Raw genomic sequence first — 18,624 nt, 5'->3', positions numbered from 1 at the left:
GAGAAGGCTTTGACATCACTGGATCAGGAAGAAGTAGAGTAATCACGACTGAATTAATTCTTCAGGGTGCAGGAGCCTTCAGTTAAGGAATGTGCAGAATCTTACCACAATCAGATGCCAGAATGATTAGTAGCTACGTATTTTTATTTTTCTCATGGAAGGTTGGTCTGTTGCACGGGTAACTCTGATGGGTACAATTGCACTTCCTTAAAGTTGGTGTTGATGTAGAAGGGTTCAGTGAATATGAAGGCACCTTCAACTCCCCTGGAGCATTCAGCCCCACAGACAGTGATTTTAGGTACCTTTCTGAGTAGAGGTGCTTGCTACTACTCCTATGGATGGATGTTAAAGTGCAAACTGGAGAAAAATAGCAGTGTATGCAATCAAGAACCGCTGGACTGTGATCAACCATCACCAATTGAGGCCAGTGGTTCATATTGGTGCCAACTGTTATCAATTTCACAGTCTCTTGTCAGAAGTCATATTGCTGTCAGTCTCCTCTCCTTGCCTGCACTCCCCCCCCCCCCCCCCCCCCCCCGCCCCCCTTCTCTGATTAGATACCCAAAGTACTGATGACAGGAGGGTCGGAACTAGATGATCTTTAAGGTCCCTTCCAACCCAAACCATTCTATGATTCTATGATTTTATACTTCTGAAAGGGATTGAGTAAAGCTAATGAGGGCTTTTTACTCCAGTGCATTCCCCATTCCCCCAAGAAAACAGACCTGATCTACCTACAGATGCTTTTAATTTGAACTCTTCTGTTTTAATCCCCTTCAAGGCACAGCACAGTAGATAATGACTTTTACAGCATTGTTTTGTCCATTAACGTGGAAGATACAAACACTGTGAGAGCCTTATAGTCCAAGAAATTTAAAATTTATCCTGCTGTATGAGTTTTCCTCCTTATTCAAAAGGAGGTCAATGCTATGTGTAACCTCAGGGATTTCTCTATAAACTGAACTGGCCCTTCAGCCATTGGAAACAAGTGATCTGATTAGAGTTCTTGAATCTGTGTGTGTGGCAGTGGAAGGAGTATCAGTGCCTCATTTAGAGTAGAGGCAGATGCCAGTGAAACTGTTCATGATTTTGAGGCTTGGTTTGTGGCCCATTTAGTTGATTACTTTTAGATTTCCATCCCATGCAAATGCCCGGTGGAGAAATAGGGAACTCGGAACATCAGCTGAAGCTGTAAAACCATGGCATCGCTTCTGTGACTTTCCAATACAACCAGGTAACGTTCCCTGAACAGGCTTTCTGCCTTTCAGTAAGATACCCTTCCATTACGTGCGCTCGTTCTGTGTGTACAAGTACATTAACTACAAAGATTGCACGAAGAAGTTATTTACAAATCACAAATTTGAATGAAAGTGATACAAAGTGTTTTAACCGGATGTGGAAAATATGCAATGCTATCAAAGATCAACTATTTCTCTAATAAACATTGAACTTTCAACTCATGTGTAGCAAACTCTGCCTCTGTTTGGACACGTATGTGTGAAACAAAAGACGGAGAAGGTGGAAGTGAGTTACCTTTGTTTCCCTTCTTCAAAGGAGCTGGAAAATACTTGATATATCTCTAGACTGTAAATCTAAGATTCCCTTCGTTTTAAGAACATCCACTCTTTCTGATCACATCAGATGTCCCCAAAGGGGGATGATTTGTGGGGGAGAGACAAGAACTTAACTCAAAAGTTCAAAATGTTCTTCTTCTGTCTCTTTCTCCAACATCTTTTTGCTATGGAAGAAAAATTTTGAGCCGTTGTACCCTCCCACACATTGGAGGCTGCTGCTTTATTACAAATTTGATTGGTTTCTAAAGCCGGCTTGTGAGCTAAATCTTGGCACTGCAGAACTGTATCTAATTCCATTTTAATTACACCAAGACTAGACTCAGTCTGCTAGCATACACCAGTTTGCTATTATTTGGGCTCTAGCTTATGGAAGTCACTTTTTAAATTTTCTCTGCTTGAATAGCAGTCTTGTATTTAGCGAGGTGCAAATTCTGTGCTTGTGAGTGTGGTTTTCCAGCTGAAGGTTGAGCAGCCTTAAACCCACACTTGTCCCTCATCCCCAGTTTGGTACCTCAGGGCCAGTTTCATGCCAAGAATGGAGCCAACAGCAAAATAGATGGTCTTGAATGGGAATGCGAAAACTAGCCATCTAAGAAAAGATATTCAGCTGGTTCTTATTTTTCTCTGGGTTGTTAAGAGGGATTTTTTTTCAGTAGCAGTAGGGGCCAACATAGGAAATCAGCCAAGTGAGCTGTTTCTTATTTAGACATTCTTACATTTGTCATCTGCATCAGTTAGATTTTTAAGAGCAATCTACTCCTTTTATGGCAGGGATCTGTGGTAACCTCCTTGCTGGAATGACGGCTTTGGTTTATTCCAAGAGCAGCCAGCAAGGCTGAGCACCGGGCTGTTGCCACTGCTGCTGCCTGGCATGAATTAACAAAGCTCTACTACTGGCTCAACCAGTCTTCACCTTGCTGTCTTTTTTAAATCTGTGGTGACTAAACTAGCAGCAGGGAAATGTGTGTGCTTTGGGTGTGTGTGGAAATGGAAGGGATGTTGTGAGGGAGGGTGACTGGCCATGCCTTCGTTTTACATTAATCTCTCACAAGAAATCTTTGTCTGTGTTTAGCTGTAGGACATGCTGGTGCCAGTTTGGGGTGTTACTGTAAAAAAGAGTTTTACTGTTAAAACAAGAAGTGCCACTTGGGATTTTTCTTATTGTCTATCTACCCAGGTCAGCATCACGCTATTTGTTACATCAGCAAGTTTAGTTTTAAAATGAGCTGATTTCACTCTGTGTTAAGGTTGCAACAGCAGAGTTTAGCCCTATACAAGGTGATGCTGGGATTTCTTTTTAAAGGATGCTAGCAGTGTCCTGCAGCTGCCTTCTGTGCTGTGTTAAAGGGAGCCGGTCCACTGGGGCAGCCTGTGTTAGCACCTGGGAACTGCTGTCCCAGCCTGACATCACTCTCCAAGAGCCAGGCCTCCAAGCAGCAAGTGGGACCTACCTGGCTGTTGCTCCCTGGAGCAGTTAAAGCATCGGTAAGAAGATCCCACTGTCCGTGTGCACACGTGTTGCACAAAGGAGCTGGCTCCTGGCTGCAGTGTCCCTCGCTCTAGAGAGTAAGTAGGAGGTGGAAACATAAGAAAAGTCTGGAGCCTTTACCCGAACTCAAACATTTTACCTGTCTTACTTACCTTTGCTTCAGCTCTTAGAGGGCTGGATTTCTTTTAGCTCTCAGGAAATGCTGGCAAGTCCAGTATTTCTCAAAAACAGGCTGATGAGGCATATGGAAGCATCCTTGGGCCTTCTCACAGCATCACACGGTCTCCCCCTTTTTAAGCTGGGCCTCCTTTCTCTTCTTCCCACAGGTGAGTAGCGCACTGCTACTACTGATACACACACTGGAGTAGAGAGAAAAGCAGCAGGTGGACAGAAAATGAATTGCAGTGAAGCACCGAGGGGAATGGCTCAATAGACACCATTGTCTGAAAGGTTGATTTACTGCTGGCGAGTTTTCTGCTGTAAAGGCTCACGATCTGGAACAAGTTCAGGGTTAAAAGTTCACAGCTGGGGCGTTGTAGTGCAAGTGAAGGGTGAGAACCAAGTAGAAAACAGCGAAGCTGATTGCCTTGTTTGTTTGTTATCTGCTGCTAGGACGCCCTTGCCAGGGATAGTGTAAACCCCACAAGCGAGACAGAAATTCTAGCTCTATGGCATGATACCTGGCAAAGCAGGTTGTGGGGTGGGGTTAGGAGATGTTCTGGGAGTGGAGCTACTGCAATACATCCCAGTCAACTGACAGATAAGGTTCCTTCTGTGCCCCGTGATTTGCTCCACTGCGTATCTGCTGCAGCCAAAGCAGAAAGCTTTTTGCTGTGCAGATGCAGAGACAACGCATTTTCCTGCCTGGAGTGGTAGAAATGAGGCATTGCAAAAAGGTTTCATGCTGGAGTCAGCATCTTTGCTGCCTGATGTGGTCTCTATGCTGACTTCCATTTGTCTCTACCCCAGGTAGATCCATGCCAATCATGGCTCTTTAAGGGGAAGCTCAGATGCTTCCCAGTCTAAGCTAGCATGCTGAAAGGGAAAACAACTGAGTTCATCACTGGATGCTGGACAAAGAGGGGATTTAAGTTTTTAGAAGTTAAACACCCAAGTGGAACTTTCTGTCTGCCACTGCAGTGGTTCTGCTTTAAATATTCATTACACGCAGCACCGCAATGGAAAATTTGGGTTATGCTTCTGTTATCTTCCCTAGTGATTTGAACCTGGATTTTCTTGCGTGCCAGCTAGCTGTTCTAACCCCTGTTGACGTGGATAATACTACCACTTGAATAATACCACCAGTATTATCCTCTCTGCTCCCCCGCAACCTGAAATGATATATCCAGGGAAGCATCTGCCGGATCGGTCCTGTTTGCTAAACAGGCAGGAGCACAGCCTGTACCGCTGCCACTCAGACCCAGGGCTCTGCTGGCGTCTGAAACGCAGGCAAGTATGGGACTGTTTTGTTAAGCAAGGCCTGAAGGAAGACTTTGGTGATGCCAGCAGTGCCTAAATACTCAGTATAGATGCCAGTAGCAAAATTAAAATCTTTTGGTGGGTCAAGGCTCTAGAACCAGCCAGAGGCAGGGTTATGAACTGTACTGGGATACAGGAAAACTACACACATGTTCTGTATTTAAAGTAGCTGTGTATGCCTCTTTCAGCTGGCTTGGATTTTTTTCTTTCATCAAACTTGTGTGTCTGCATATTGGGAAAGGTGCCTTCCTGTGGGCACCAGGGTTAGAATGATTTTCGGTGGGGCAGGGGCTACGGGAATTGCATGAGGCATTATCACCATACAAGCATCAGAGAAAAGGTGAGGGTGACCTTGTGACTGACCTTCCCTAGCAAAGCTATGGCAGGCTGTTAATAGCAGCCAAGTGCTTTGTCTTGCCAATCCCAACACCAAAAAGCCCTGAGTGAGCACCTTAACCTCCCCCAGAAACACCCTGGAAGATTAACCCCTGCAGGTGTAATTCTGGAGTTTTCAAAACTGTTTGTGTAGCCTGGGTGTCATACTTGCCTTCTGTATTTTAGCCTTTCAGGTAAATGCAGATCGCTTGGTTACTTTCTCTCCAAAAGCAGGAGAGTGAAGGCTTTTAACAGAAAACTGAGCTCTCCAATCCCACCCTCTCCAGGATCTGGAGACTAAGCAAAATGCTTCTCTGTAGAAACACAACAAAAGCACACTGCACAGCCAGACGATTTCCAGGTATTTTTTCCCAAGCCAGGGGTCACACAAGGGAAGTTCAGCACTTTCCACAGGAGCGGGGAGCATTCACCTCCACCCTGTCCCAATTCTTTTATCTGTTGTGCAGGGATCACCCCTTCAGCCACTCACTGCCTCCTGGTTGGCGTCCATCTGATAAAGGCATCTGCCTGTAACCCAGTTTGGGGTACTCAGGCGAGGGGGACATAATTTGTTCCACTTTCACTGCAGCCAGCCTGGGGTAGCTATTCCCGTACTCTCCCAACTCACAAAGACACCTTTGAAGGCTGCTGACCAAGAGAGGTCCTGCACAGGTTCAAGTGATGGGGACCTAAGTACCCACAATGAAGTCCTGGATTTAGCTGTAAGAGGACACAAGCTAAAAAACCCCAAAACCTTGTAATTTTAAGCACCTGACTGCAAGCCTGAAACCCAGTCTAGATGTTGGATAGACCTCAGAATATCTATCAAATCCTGGGTTCTCAGTGAAAATGGATTTCTGCCCATCTAGAGGACACGCCGAAGGTGATATGGCTACAAAATACATGGGGCCCATGGAAACATTTGCCCAGCCCAAATCTGTGCCTGTTTTCAGTGGCTGTGCCCAGTGGTACCACCCCATGCACCTGCTCTCTCGTCCCTCACCGTGTCCCTGCAGGTGAGGAGCTGGCGGGGTGTGGGTCCAGCCCTACCAAAGCAGGGAAGAACCTCCCACCAATTCAGTGAAACTCGCCCTTGAAACGGTAACAAACACACACTGGATGCTGGCCAGCCAGGAACTTGCGTGTGCGCTGCCGAGCCGTGGTGTGAAGCGATGTGTAAACGTATTAGCAAGGAATAGGGCAGAGTTCAGCGCTGAGGTCAGCCCTCTGCTTTTAATTAAGGCAAGAAGGAGTCGGGAAAGACAATATCCCATTATTGAGTGGGTAGTGCCTGTTGTGTTAGATGCAGTGTCTGCATTCAATTAAAGCAGGCAAATTAGCCTTTAGTGCCAGAAGAAAAACCAAAATGAGAGCCAGTTTGATGGACCAAAATTAAATGTGAGACAGGAAGAATTTATCATCCCCACAAAAACGTTTGGAATACACACTGGAAAGAAACTTCAAGAAATCCATGGAAATGCTTTGAAGGGGAGTGACTCATAATCACTTTGAAGACTGAGTTTCCTTTTTACTTTCTGCTTTTGAAAAAGGTTTTAAGATTCATACACTGTATTTTGCACTAAGTGGGAGGGCCTGGGATAACTTTCCTCTCCCCGCTCCCTCAAATGCTACTGAGCAAACTGCTCATCCTCTTTGCTGGTCTGAGCCACTGGGCTCCTGAAGGGTCAGCATCCCATCCTAGGCACTGCTCTGTAACTCCAGCAGTGTGAAAAGCAAGTGGACCGCTATGGCTTGAGACTGCCATTTCTTCTCCTGCTTGGACAAAGCGTGGGAAAACATGCAGATACGTCTGTGTGGACACTTACACCAGCATCTCTCATACGGGGAAGTGGAGCAGGGAAATCTGCAAAACACTGTAGTTACCAGCATTGAATGGCCTGCTTGCTCCACCACTACTAATGTTTTTCAAAAGAAGGGGTTGGAAAGTATCATATTATTTTATCTACAGATAGCAACTCAAGCCAATCAAGCTGAAAACCACTATGGGAACAAACTCGCTGTTAGTGCTATGCATGTGAGTTTGCAGTTTATTCATGAGGATTCTGTATGGACATTATCAAGCATCTTCGCTCTACACTGTTGGCCTATAGCCCAAGGGCAGGTGGAGACCGGGTCTACCACAGCTACTACAGAGCTGAGTATTTTGCTGTAGTTGTTCCCAAGAAGGATGGGATGTCAGCTTCTTTGTGCACAAAATAAAATCAAAATATACACAAACTCCAAAATCCAGTATCTGAGGTTTTCCCTGAAAAAACTGGAATGAAAAGGTGGAGGCAGCTCTAATTACAAATAAGGTATTGAGCTCTTTTAGGTATATAAATACACATAATATATATTACACAATAATACATTAAAAAACCACGAAGATGTAGAAGACAGATCACCAAACCTATTCTATCTTGAAGGAATCAATGTAGAAATCACTAATACAGAACTAACATCACAGTTGCAATGCAGCAGTAACAGACAGAGGGAGAGGAGCAGATTCTTACTCTTGATGCTGTGTGTGAAATTCAATTCCTACTAAGGACATTTAGACTTGCACGTAGCAAAGCACCTTGGGCAGAAAGGAGGGATCTTCATTATTTGACCTTCATATTTAATACAATCTTTGCTCTTGCAGTGCTTTCTTATACCGCCGCCCCCCCCCCCCCCTCCCCAAGATCTTCATATTTAATACAATCTTTGCTTGCGGTGCTTTCTTATCCCCCGCCCCAAGTTCTTCCACATCACAAAATAACATAGAACTGGCCAGGGATCATTTCAAATATGAAGTGGTCTCACGCAGCTATGCAATAAAGAAGAGCATCTCGCCAAACACAAAACAAAAACCCAACCCAAATCCTCCTTTCTGAAACAATCATTTTCACGCTTTCTAGTTGGCTCCCAGCAGCGTGCTGGAGTCAGGAGACCAAATCCACCAAGTACCTGCTTACAGCAACAGCGGCTAATCATGCGCAAGGCAAGACAAATGCCAGGTAAATTGGAAACAAATGTTGAAGAAATCCTGCAGCAAGTGATGAATCTGAATTGCCAAGCAGCCCTCTCAGCTCTACAGATGCTTTGTCCGTTGTCTTTTACCGTTATGGAAAGACACAGGTTTTATTACCGACATAAAATTAACTCAAGGAAACAAGCAACTGGGACATGAGGGTTAATGTCCTTTGTCTGCCTTTTTGGCCCTCTCATTTTGGAGCCACCTGAAGTGGAAGGACGATTCAAACATCAAATGAGAAGAGCAAAAAATACATATGTGATAGAAGGAGCCAAGTATCCTACAGCAGCAGAAAACCCAGCGCCCCTTTCCTACCCGTTCCCATGCCTCCCACGCTGACAGACAGACCTATGTTTTCTATGGACACCTGAAAGAAACAAGAGCAACTCTTCCTTACCTGGTGCCATTCACCAGGTAACTGTCCCTCGCATTCTGACTTTACAACAAGCCTCATTTTTGTCTTTTTGGGAGACAGAGGGATGCCAATGGAGGAGACAATTGGCATTCCTTCCCCTCCTTTTTCAAAATTTGAAGGAATACATCTTTCCTACTTAGTTATTCAAGTTTAACTGCTGTCAGCAATTTTGCCCAGCTGCTTAGGAAACCCCGGGATGCAGGGATGTAGGAGTGCCAGCAGAGAAGCAGTGCTGGGCTTCCCACTCCACCGGGAAACCACCAAGCAGCCCCTCACATGCGTGCTTCTCCTCCCACATGCCTGGCCACCACCCTGTCTCCTCTCCCTGGGAGGAACATTTGCTGCCCTTCCCCACCACCACTGCATCAGCCTCTGCCCCTGTTTCCCCCCGACCACCTCCTTCCCACCCTTCTCCTTGCAGTGCTAATGCCAGAGCCCACCCACCTCACATGGGGACAGGTGGACCTCAGTCCTCACCCACCATGCAAGGCTGAGCACACTGCCGAGGAGCTCCTCAGCACCAGCCGCTGGGCTGTGCGCCGGGGCTGACAGCACGGGATGTGCTGCCTTTTGCACAGCCAAAATGAAGGGGGATACGAGGGAGGGGTCAGGGGGGTTTGGAGAGGTGGATGCAATGCAGAGACAGCATGGAGAGGATCTATGGGCATCACACTGGATGGATGGGAGAAGTACATTCTTTAAAAAAAAAAAAAAAATCAGTCATGTTTATTAGTGCTGTTGGTGGAACAACTTTTTATTAGAAGCATCTGAAAGTGGTTTTCTTCCATCAAGTAATTAATCCCTAACAGCTGTGCTTCAGAACAACAGCCCACTTTAAGCCATCCACCCAGCAATGCTGCAGCCACAGGGTTTCTCAAAACATTCTCAGGATGGAAAGAAGAAAGTGGCGTCAAGGGAGGAATCACTCTGTCTCCAGCAAACAGAGCATGCTTGAAAAACATAAAGTTAGGAAAAACACACCAATGGATATTTGGGTTTTTTAAAAGCATCTATTGCCTCATGAGCCATTTAAATCATTAATTTACAAACTCTCCTCCCGTCCACAGTGGGAGTCATTTTCTGATCTTTTCTTCCTTGGCTTTTCAGTGGAGGGCGTGTTTGCCTAAAATCTGGATTGTTATCTGCAAGATTCACCTGCTGCTGGCTCCCCACCTGAAGTCAGACCGGTGTCAGCAGCACCATGCTCATTTTCCACAGCAGCCAAATGTGATTTCAAAGCAAGGAGAACGGCAGCCTCCGCTAAGGAACGAGCCACACAAGCACATGAAATGCCCGTGGAGGCCAAGGCCTGGCTTTCGTTAGGCGCTTCATGTCCTGAGAGCCAGGGGAGGTGCCGGACAGGAAAGAGGCCGGACACAGGCCAGAGCACAAACAATACACCCTCATCACACCTCTCCTTTCTCCCCGTAGTCCTTCCAGCCACATTAGCCATCTCTGTTGTGCAACATTTTCCTACTGCTCTTTCCCTGCATGGACAATTGGCCCAGGAAACAGGGAACAGCTCTTGCAGCACCTGAGCTGCAGGTGAAGGCTTCTGGGCTTTCCTCCTGGGACAGCTGGGTGCTTCGCCACGGGCTCCTGGCACCCCAGCAGCCATCAGAACTCCTGCAACCTTTTATTCAGCAAACCACCAGCAGCGACCATCAGTGGTTCGAAACACGTTGCTCAGGGCAATGCAGGGAGAGCTTGGTGGTGGGTCACTTAGTCATTCCTCTCCAGCCAAGCGCTCTGCGGGTGGAAGTGGTTATTGGTTTCTTGGCAAGGAGACAGAGCTAAGAATTTTGGCAACATTGGCAAATAAAAAACACTTACCAGATGAAATCCCCCCATCTCCTGGGACCCGAATGATATTCTGTACATGTTCTCAGAGAAGCAAACTGCGTAGTTTCTGCAGAGTATTCCCCTTCAACTCATGAAAAAGGTATCTTGCTGTGAAAGCAAAGTTGTCTAAGATCACTGTTGTGCCACACCAAGCCCGGTCACCCAAGCACCAGCGTTTTCCTACTAAGCACTTTTTTGTGCAAGAGGATGCCAGCAGGAGATGGCCGACAACTCCCAATCTTTCCTATAAATATGGAGCTTGCATTGCCATCACAGCTTTTGTGATCAAGGGCAAGGTAAAGCTTATTTACCCAGACACAGTTTCTACAGGAGAAATGAGGTTTTTGTTGTTGTATTACTTTAAAAAAAAAATAAATCACTAAGCCCAGCAACATGTCTTTTATGTTCCCAACCTGATGCACCAGGAAAAGGGATGGAGGAATACCTGCCACACATGGCAGGTTTGATACAAGGCGAAACTTCCCCTTGTCAGGTGCCGGCTTTCCAGGAGGCAGTTCTACCAAACATACCTTGATTCCCATGCAGAAGTTTCTCAGCTAGCTACAAGATCTCCCCTGTGAAAACAGGTTAAACATGTTCAGCAGTTCCCCTCCAGGAACAAGCATGTGATTTCACATTCTCACCTTAGGGAAGCGCTGCCAACACTGGCAGATAAAAAAAAAAAAAAAAAAAAAAAAAAAGAAAAAACCTCTAATTTTTATGCTCTTAATGAAGGGTTCTTTCCACTTGCAGTGGTTATCCCTCCTCTAGTATCAAACAAATGGCAGGTTTCCAGTGCGCGCAGTCACCTCTGCTCATGCTCACATGTACAAGGAAAGACACAGAATCACACACAAGAAATCAATTCTTCTCAGACTTCCATACGGTCTTTTCTCAGACAGGCAGGGAATTTTTTTTTTTGATGATGGATAATATGCCACTGTCCCATACTGTGCCTGCTGCTCCTTGGTGCCTGGCAAACATCCTTCAGCAGCTCTGTCATCTCTGGAGGCCTTGATAACTGGCAGAGATAAGACACATGGTGGAGCTGCAGCTGAAACAACTTGCTTCTGTGTCCTAAGCTATACTCTCCCTCTAAGGAGTACTGGATTTTTTCCAAGATTTAACTGATCCTGCTCTTTGTGCTGTCTGTCCATACTGCCTCTCTGGAATGCACTTTGAACTGCATTTGAGACCCACCCTGATGCTTAACAGCTGTACTGGGAAAAGACCAAGATTCAGGGAATCCAAAACAACAAGACTGCTATACACACACTTCTACCATATTACAATTGCACAGACTCTGTAGAAAGGTCGCCATCATCATTTACAAAAAGAAAACCCCCAAAAACAAATCCAGAGAAAAGAAAAAAAAAAAAAAAGAAAGAAAAAAGAGCTGGTGAGCCTTCTGTAGCCCAGCAGCGATTCACAGCTGGCATTTTTAAAGAACACAGCACCCAGCAGCTCCAGAATAATGGCTAAAGTAGAATAAATATAACACCTTTAAATAAAATAACTGTGGCACACTAGCTGAGAATGACTAGCATTTGTTTTTGCAACATTTTGTGAGTGATAAATGTGGGTCCCATTTTACTGATGCAGGCAGCAATGTGTGACTTGTCCTTTCTACATGCCTCCATGTAGAAAAAATGGACCTGTAAAAGAATCTTACTATATAGCCAGATCCACGCTATCACAAAGCCATGTTATTTTCCACGACCAGTGGATGCAAGTGGAGCAGGAATTCCTGTCCTGAGCTTATAAATTCAGAACTGCTTCCTATCCAATTGCTCCTTACAGCGATAGGATGGCGTGTGGGGCAATTACTTTTACATTTTCAAGTTGAACACTCTTCTCTCTGAAAACAGTTTGATAGACATTTAAAGATCAGCAGTCTCCAAAATAATCACCAGGCATTTCTAGTCTGATAAGGATTTATTTGGTAATATTGTCTGGTTTGTATTATCCTGTAAACCAATTTAAGTGATCAATAATGGAGACTTTTAGCTTTAAAATGTATCCAGTTGCATTGCAGAATAACAAAAATCAACAGAACCGCTTGAAATCAACAACGAGTTTCAGGCAAATGCATCAGTGTTTGCAGAGTCTGCCTACAGCATCAGAAAATTGAGTACATTCTGGCCTTTATGGAGAGCAAAGACACACATGGACTTTTACCTTTAATTACCTGTTCTCCAGATGCTGGAATAAAATTGCAAAGTACTTCTCCTTTTTCACTCTTAGTTTTATTATAAAAATCAACATTTCATTTGTTACAACTCAGTTTATAGTAATAATTGGAAAGGATTTTTGTACAAGGTTTATATACACCTCACAAGTAAAGCACTTTATTTTACAAAAAAAAAAAAAAAAAAAAAAAGAAGTTAGTGAATGAGTGAATAGGGTTGACCAAATGTTGGTCATTATAATATAAATACATCCTTGCAAAGCACCATCGTACCAAGGTTGATGAACAAGAGACACCAGCTGGCTTTAAGACAATGACAAACAGTGATTAAAGCTTACAAAAAAAGAACAAACAAAACAAAAAACAAAACCAAGATTAAAAATCTGAAAGCAGCACCAGATCCTTCACTTGCAAACAAGGCTAATTCAGCTTAAGCCTGGTGGTATCCTCTTTACAAAAAGAGACTTTAGTTTTCCCTGGCTGACTCTTAGCTGGCCTGGCTTAAGGCTACAGCCATTTTAATCAGGACTTCAAAGCTGCTCCTTGTTCATGAAAAGAGGGGAACAAGACTGCTCTCCAATAGTTTCATCACACCAATCACCCTGCGTGCTACTAAAATAATCTCTGGCCCAAACTGAATATGGACAGTTCACTTTCCCTGCCCTGCAGAGTTTTGGAGTGGATCACCCAGTCCCTATAAATGCTATACTGGCATCATCCATGAGCTGCCCTTTTTGAAGATGGAAAGGAAATTGCCCATTTTGGATCACTACTGTATCACTATGACTTTTTTAGAAAAACTGAATGTTTTGCTGCCATTTTCAAGCTATGAGGTCATTGCTAACTTATTTTCAAGGTGCATCTATCACCTGCCAATTAAGCTAAACATTAATTTTCAACAAATAACTCCACCAAAATGCAATTTAAAAAAAATCTCATGGCTAAGAAAGCAATTTCTGAATAACAATGTTCAAATTATTTTTGCACCCAATGAACCAGCTATTCTTTTATTGTAGAAATAACAAGTAATCTGCTACATGCACAGTACCTGTTCAAAAGCAGATTCTGTCCATAACAATACAGTGAGACAAACATGCTCAAGACAACGTCTTGAAAAAAGTGATTGATTACTTCTTAATTGATATTTTGAAGAAGTCATTCAATTCAACAGCATGCATGACCAGGATGTTCTGTAGTTCAAGCAGTTCCCCCCAGAATGGTGGTAATCAATTAATTCAGGGAGATTCGCCAAAAATAAGGAATGGAAATACTCAATATTCAAGAGAGTGGACTTCTTTTCATCTAAGCACAGGCTTAACTGCTTTAAAGCAGAACAAATGAATCTGTGTTTAAGACTTACCGATCAAGCCATTTCTAGAAAATGGGCTATAATAAATAGAGAAGCAATGCACAACTGGAGACCAGACCACCACCAAAGCCCAGCGGTGCAATAAATAGGGATTTTCTGCATATACCTTCACTTGCAGTGCATTGTAGCACCTGCCATGTCAAGCAGTTTGGGTAAAGTTTTCTTCATAATTACGCTAGGACTACAACAGAGTAATTTTTATGTATGTACACTAAACAGAAGAGTTTTACTCAACTGCAAAATGGACTTCAAAACTAGGAGAACAGTATAAAAAAGTCCTTCCTCTTCTGTCTGGTATGACAAAGCATTATCTATCTGGGTTTAAAATACCAAGTATTCTGTTGTCTGTCTACAACTTGGCCAATAAACCCAGCTTACATGAGAAAGCAGGACAGCATTCGGCATCGGCACTCTGAGGGGCAGGGAGGCTGAATCTGCCAGTGGGGGACTGCGAATGTGTATGCAAGAAAGATAAAACTATTAGCTTTGGATAGATTCACATTCTCAAAGATACGTGTACCTGCATACATATACTTGTACATGCACGTGGGGGGAAAATGTTATGGCAGTAAACTGGAATTTACAATACTGAAAGTTACAACTAACAGCAAAATGAATCCTTTGATATCAGCCAGCCTATCTGCATATTTTGCATTACTGTAAATATTTCATTTAATGTATATGCACAGGTTGCATGAATTTACATTCACAGAAACGATCCTTTATTTCAAATGCAAATGTTATGTGCATGTTCCATTTATTGTACCTAAGTTCTTTTCAAATAAATATCTTTGTATTCAAGAGCAGTACAGACATGAGCAGTGCTCCTTAGGCATGCATGCAGTACGACATGGTAGGCAAAATTTTAAGAGGCAAGATTAGGTCTCTAACGTAGCCATTTAAACACGCTAAGCTCCTGTTGAACACGCAAAGGTTAGTTTCCAAAAATTATGCTGTAATGTCCCTTTCTGTTTTGTTTTTAAACTACAAAGGACTGTTTCTTTTCTGATTGGAAACAGCTGGCATGCTCATGACCAGCCAGCCAGCTATGAACACTCCCCAGGTGTCTACATGGAGGAGAAAATGCACAGTGAGTACTCGTGTTAATGCCTAACTGTGTATGTGCCTCATACTGCAAGATACGGACATTTGGGCTTAGCTTAAAAGACAAGGAGCAGTTTCCCTGACATCAATGAGATCACTGCCATGCTAGTGCTGCAAACCCACCTCAGCGATCTCTTGAACTGACATGTGCGTGTTATCTACAGTTCTAACATCTTGGTCAATTTGAGAAGCAGGAGAAAGCATGATTCTCACTGAGGGGAGGAGAAAATATGAATCATGACTGGCTCAGTGGCAGAGTTGTTCATTCTCAATGTTCAATCCAGTCTACGGTTTATCCGCTGGGTTTATCCACTGGATGTGAGGTGTGCATACTAGTTGCATCAATGCTTTTGTAATTTGGAGATCTGCCCAAAAGGAACTTCATTGATCTTCAACTGTTTCAAAATTTTACTCTAGATTTACTGGGAAAATACACATACTTGCAAAGGCAGATCACAGCTTCCCACTAAATAAATTCTTTGGTTAGTCCAGACAAGAAACAACCTACTCTCTATGCTGGTCATCTTCAGTGGGAAAATGTAGTCTGTCCATTTTCTCCCTTTTCATGTGAACCTCCAAGAGGCAGATCTCTCAAAATAACTGACCCACAAACTGAAACATATGTATCAAAAGACTTGATCAAATCCTACACCGAATTATACGTCCACCCCATTGACTTCAGTTGCGTTATGTGCGGACATAAACTAGCACAGAAGGCAGGCAGGCAGCACAGCCCATATGCAGAGAGCATTTTTCTTCTAAAGAACCCTTGCTGTAGTTAACATAGTTATAAGTTTACCTGCGGGAAGTCCCCTCCATGAGGAAGCCTCAGTGGGGCAGTCCAACTGCACCAGAAAGAGGATACCACTCCTTAAACTCAACCACCTTAGAGTTTTTCGAACAGAAATTGGCACACTGAAAAAAGTATTTTGCAAGAAGAGACCATTGCCATCGCAGTACAAGCACTTGGACTGAGATACAACAATGCAATATTCTTCTGAGTTCATTAGTGCAAGTTTCCACATGTGAACCCCACATGGAATGCTGCACATGAAAAAATGTAAACAACAGAGAAATTTCTAATTCTCATCGGCGTGCCAGCCTCAACATCCCCCCATCCCAACACACCCACCCTCCCCCCCTTCATATAAATGGTTTCGAGTTCCCTTACAGTTCACAACACCCTCTGCAACATCCAACTGCTGGAGAACACAAATAAGCTTCTTCACCAGCAAGGAAGAGCCAGAAGAACAGCTACCACAATTCCTAGATACCTAGAATGAAGCTGGGCAAAAAATGTAGCATGCCAGATCCAGAGAACAACTGCAATAGCCTGGAGATCACCAAGGCTTTTTAAAGTTTCCTCAGGTATCTTGGACTACTAGAAAGACCCTTTATTATAGCTAGAATCCCAATGCCACTGTTTTACTGGAGCTGAAGCCAAGTGAGGCTCCATCACTCCAGATGAGCGGCAGTACTACAAGAATTACTTGTCACCAGTTCTGTCAACAGCATGAATTGAAGCCCACACCGCATTTTCAGATTAATTCTCTTTTAGTTGAAACTGGCTGGGAAACAAGCAACAGAACAATAAAACCTGAATGGCACCTCTGAAGAGTTGTTACACCCATACTATATACAAAGGCTAGGAGGCAGAAGCTCCTCAGTACCTTTGTTCTGAGAGAGCAGACTCAGAAGGCCAAATCTTTGAAGGCATCGAGCACTTTCAATGGATTTGATGTCAATAGAAGGTGCAAACATATAATGCCATCTAAGACCAGGTATACTGTGGCTCCACTACAGTCAAAGCAAATTCAAAACACTGCATTGGAGTGAAAGAGGAGTTAATATCATCCTAGGTTGCCCCTCAACCTACACAAATAATGTTTTCACTTGATTATATACTCTCCCTGTCAAAATCACCATGGTGATGCTGACAGGAAAAGGGGCTAAATATGATAATATACAAAAATAGAGATGTGAATATAAAATGGTTTGGTTAAGAATATCTTAAAATTTGACATTCACAGCGGTTAATACTAAAGTATTAAACTCACACCACGCAAAAGAGGAGGTATGTCAAAATCATACAGAGAAAAAACTGGCTTTACCTAACACAAAGAAATCACGAGCAGTTAATACAGTATGGGAACCCCTTCCAATGATCAAAACATCTATTTTTTAAATGGATAGTTGCTCCACTGAAAGTTAAATGCTTCCTTACTAGGAAAAAATAATATATATATATTTTTATATATATGATTTGTATACTGTGATATCAATATACACTGAAAGTACTGCAAGGATATATTATTCATTTACAGTAAAACTAACAATCCATGGTTAAATTTATAGTTTATAAATATGCTGTCTATATTATATGTGGTACAAAAATATTTGACATTTTGTGGGCACTAGGTCAAAATAAGGTTTTCTTTTTTAAGGGACTAAAAATCATTCAGGTATATGCATATTACCCTTGTCAATTACGTGAAAATCGTACTGACCTGGTACAAAACAGAATCCTACTGTGTTGGCAAAATGAAGAAGGTAACACATAGCATGATACTTAACTGCATGACAAGGCTTAGGAAAAAAAAAAAAAGAATTTACAGCAGCCCAGTTCTAGCAGTATTTTAAATAAGGATATCATGATTTAAAGTGACATGGGCAGGAAGAAAGGATGCAGAAGAGATGGGAAAAACTAAACAGGAGCAAAAAAAAAGCAAACTTTAAAATATACCCAACAAAAATCACTGAAATCCCAGAAGCAAGGAGACAGCTCTAAACATCCTAGTTTGGTAAATGCATTAAGGAAAAACAGAGATGTATTCATTTAAAGAAGTGTGTAATTATTTGTCTGGATTCACTGCTACGATTGCTCCATTCCTGTAGAAAACAAAGCCCTTTGTGTAAGGTTAATATCTGTCCTGACTGCGTTTTCAAGTTTAACTTTAGCTGCTGGCCCCCTGCAGTTAACATAGAGGTTATTTGGCTACTTCCAAGTATCTATGGTATGCTGCTCTGAGACGGACTTCTTTATTATTAATTACTTTAAACATTTTTGGTATTGACAAACCCCACATATCACCTCGCTGGACAAGTAACACATCTCGGTCCTTCCATTTCCTTATGTACTCAGTCACTTCACTGGATTAAGGCATGTTTTTGTGTTCCATTTGCAAAAATAAAAACTTTTTGTACAAATGTCTGGGTTCTTTTATACAAAAATTTTTCTTCTTATGGCACAAGCAGCAGTTGCTGTTTAAGAAAATATATAAATATCCTTTTTTTTTTCTTCTGTACAAATATCTTCAGTATTCCTCCACCCCATTTAATAACATTTAACTGTACACTGTCCTACCTTATCCTTCGCTGAGAGCTCCCTCCCCCCTCCCCAGTAGAACATTTTGTATTTACATTTTCACGGTGGAGGCAGATAATGGGGCGGGGGGGCTACCCCTCATGAGGAGTCCGTGCAGGGGGACGGCGGCGGCGGGTAGAGATGGTGAGAGTAGCTCCGCTCCGTGTATGGGGAAGGTGGGCAGCTTTCATAGTTCTCCTCCGCTGACAGGTACTGGCTGCGCGGAGTGGGTGGCGGGGGGACGGGCTCTGAATCATAGTTCAAGTCACTGGTATAGCCCTTGGCCGTCGCTGCTGTGACCCTTCGGCTGGGGGCATAGTCACTGTCACAGACATCCGTGCTGCAGGGCGTCGTGGGAGGTGCAAAATGCCGGTAGCTGTAAGGCCTGTAGCTGCAAAGGGGAGATTTA

General features: G+C 43.3%; 2 protein-coding genes across 2 annotated transcripts in view; one reads left to right on the top strand and one right to left on the bottom strand.

Moving 5' to 3' along the window:
- The window catches only part of BCL2L14 (BCL2 like 14), a 36,280-nt gene extending 18,821 nt beyond the window's left edge, over positions 1-17,459 (top strand). Inside the window, exon 7 of the mRNA XM_080392458.1 lies at positions 1-17,459. Coding sequence (XP_080248584.1) covers positions 1-42 — 42 coding nt within the window. The 3' untranslated portion in view covers positions 43-17,459.
- LRP6 (LDL receptor related protein 6) overlaps positions 13,939-18,624 on the bottom strand; it is a 115,142-nt gene continuing 110,456 nt past the window's right edge. Inside the window, exon 20 of the mRNA XM_080391598.1 lies at positions 13,939-18,606. Within this exon, the coding sequence (XP_080247724.1) occupies positions 18,315-18,606 (292 nt within the window). The 3' untranslated portion in view covers positions 13,939-18,314. The remainder of the gene's footprint in view (positions 18,607-18,624) is intronic.

This window comes from Falco punctatus (genome assembly GCF_963210335.1).
Source record: "Falco punctatus genome assembly, chromosome: 6".
In the NCBI taxonomy this organism is placed as follows: Eukaryota; Metazoa; Chordata; class Aves; order Falconiformes; family Falconidae; genus Falco; species Falco punctatus.
Note: the sequence above shows the minus strand (reverse complement) of the source record. Positions and strands in the feature narration are given on the sequence as shown.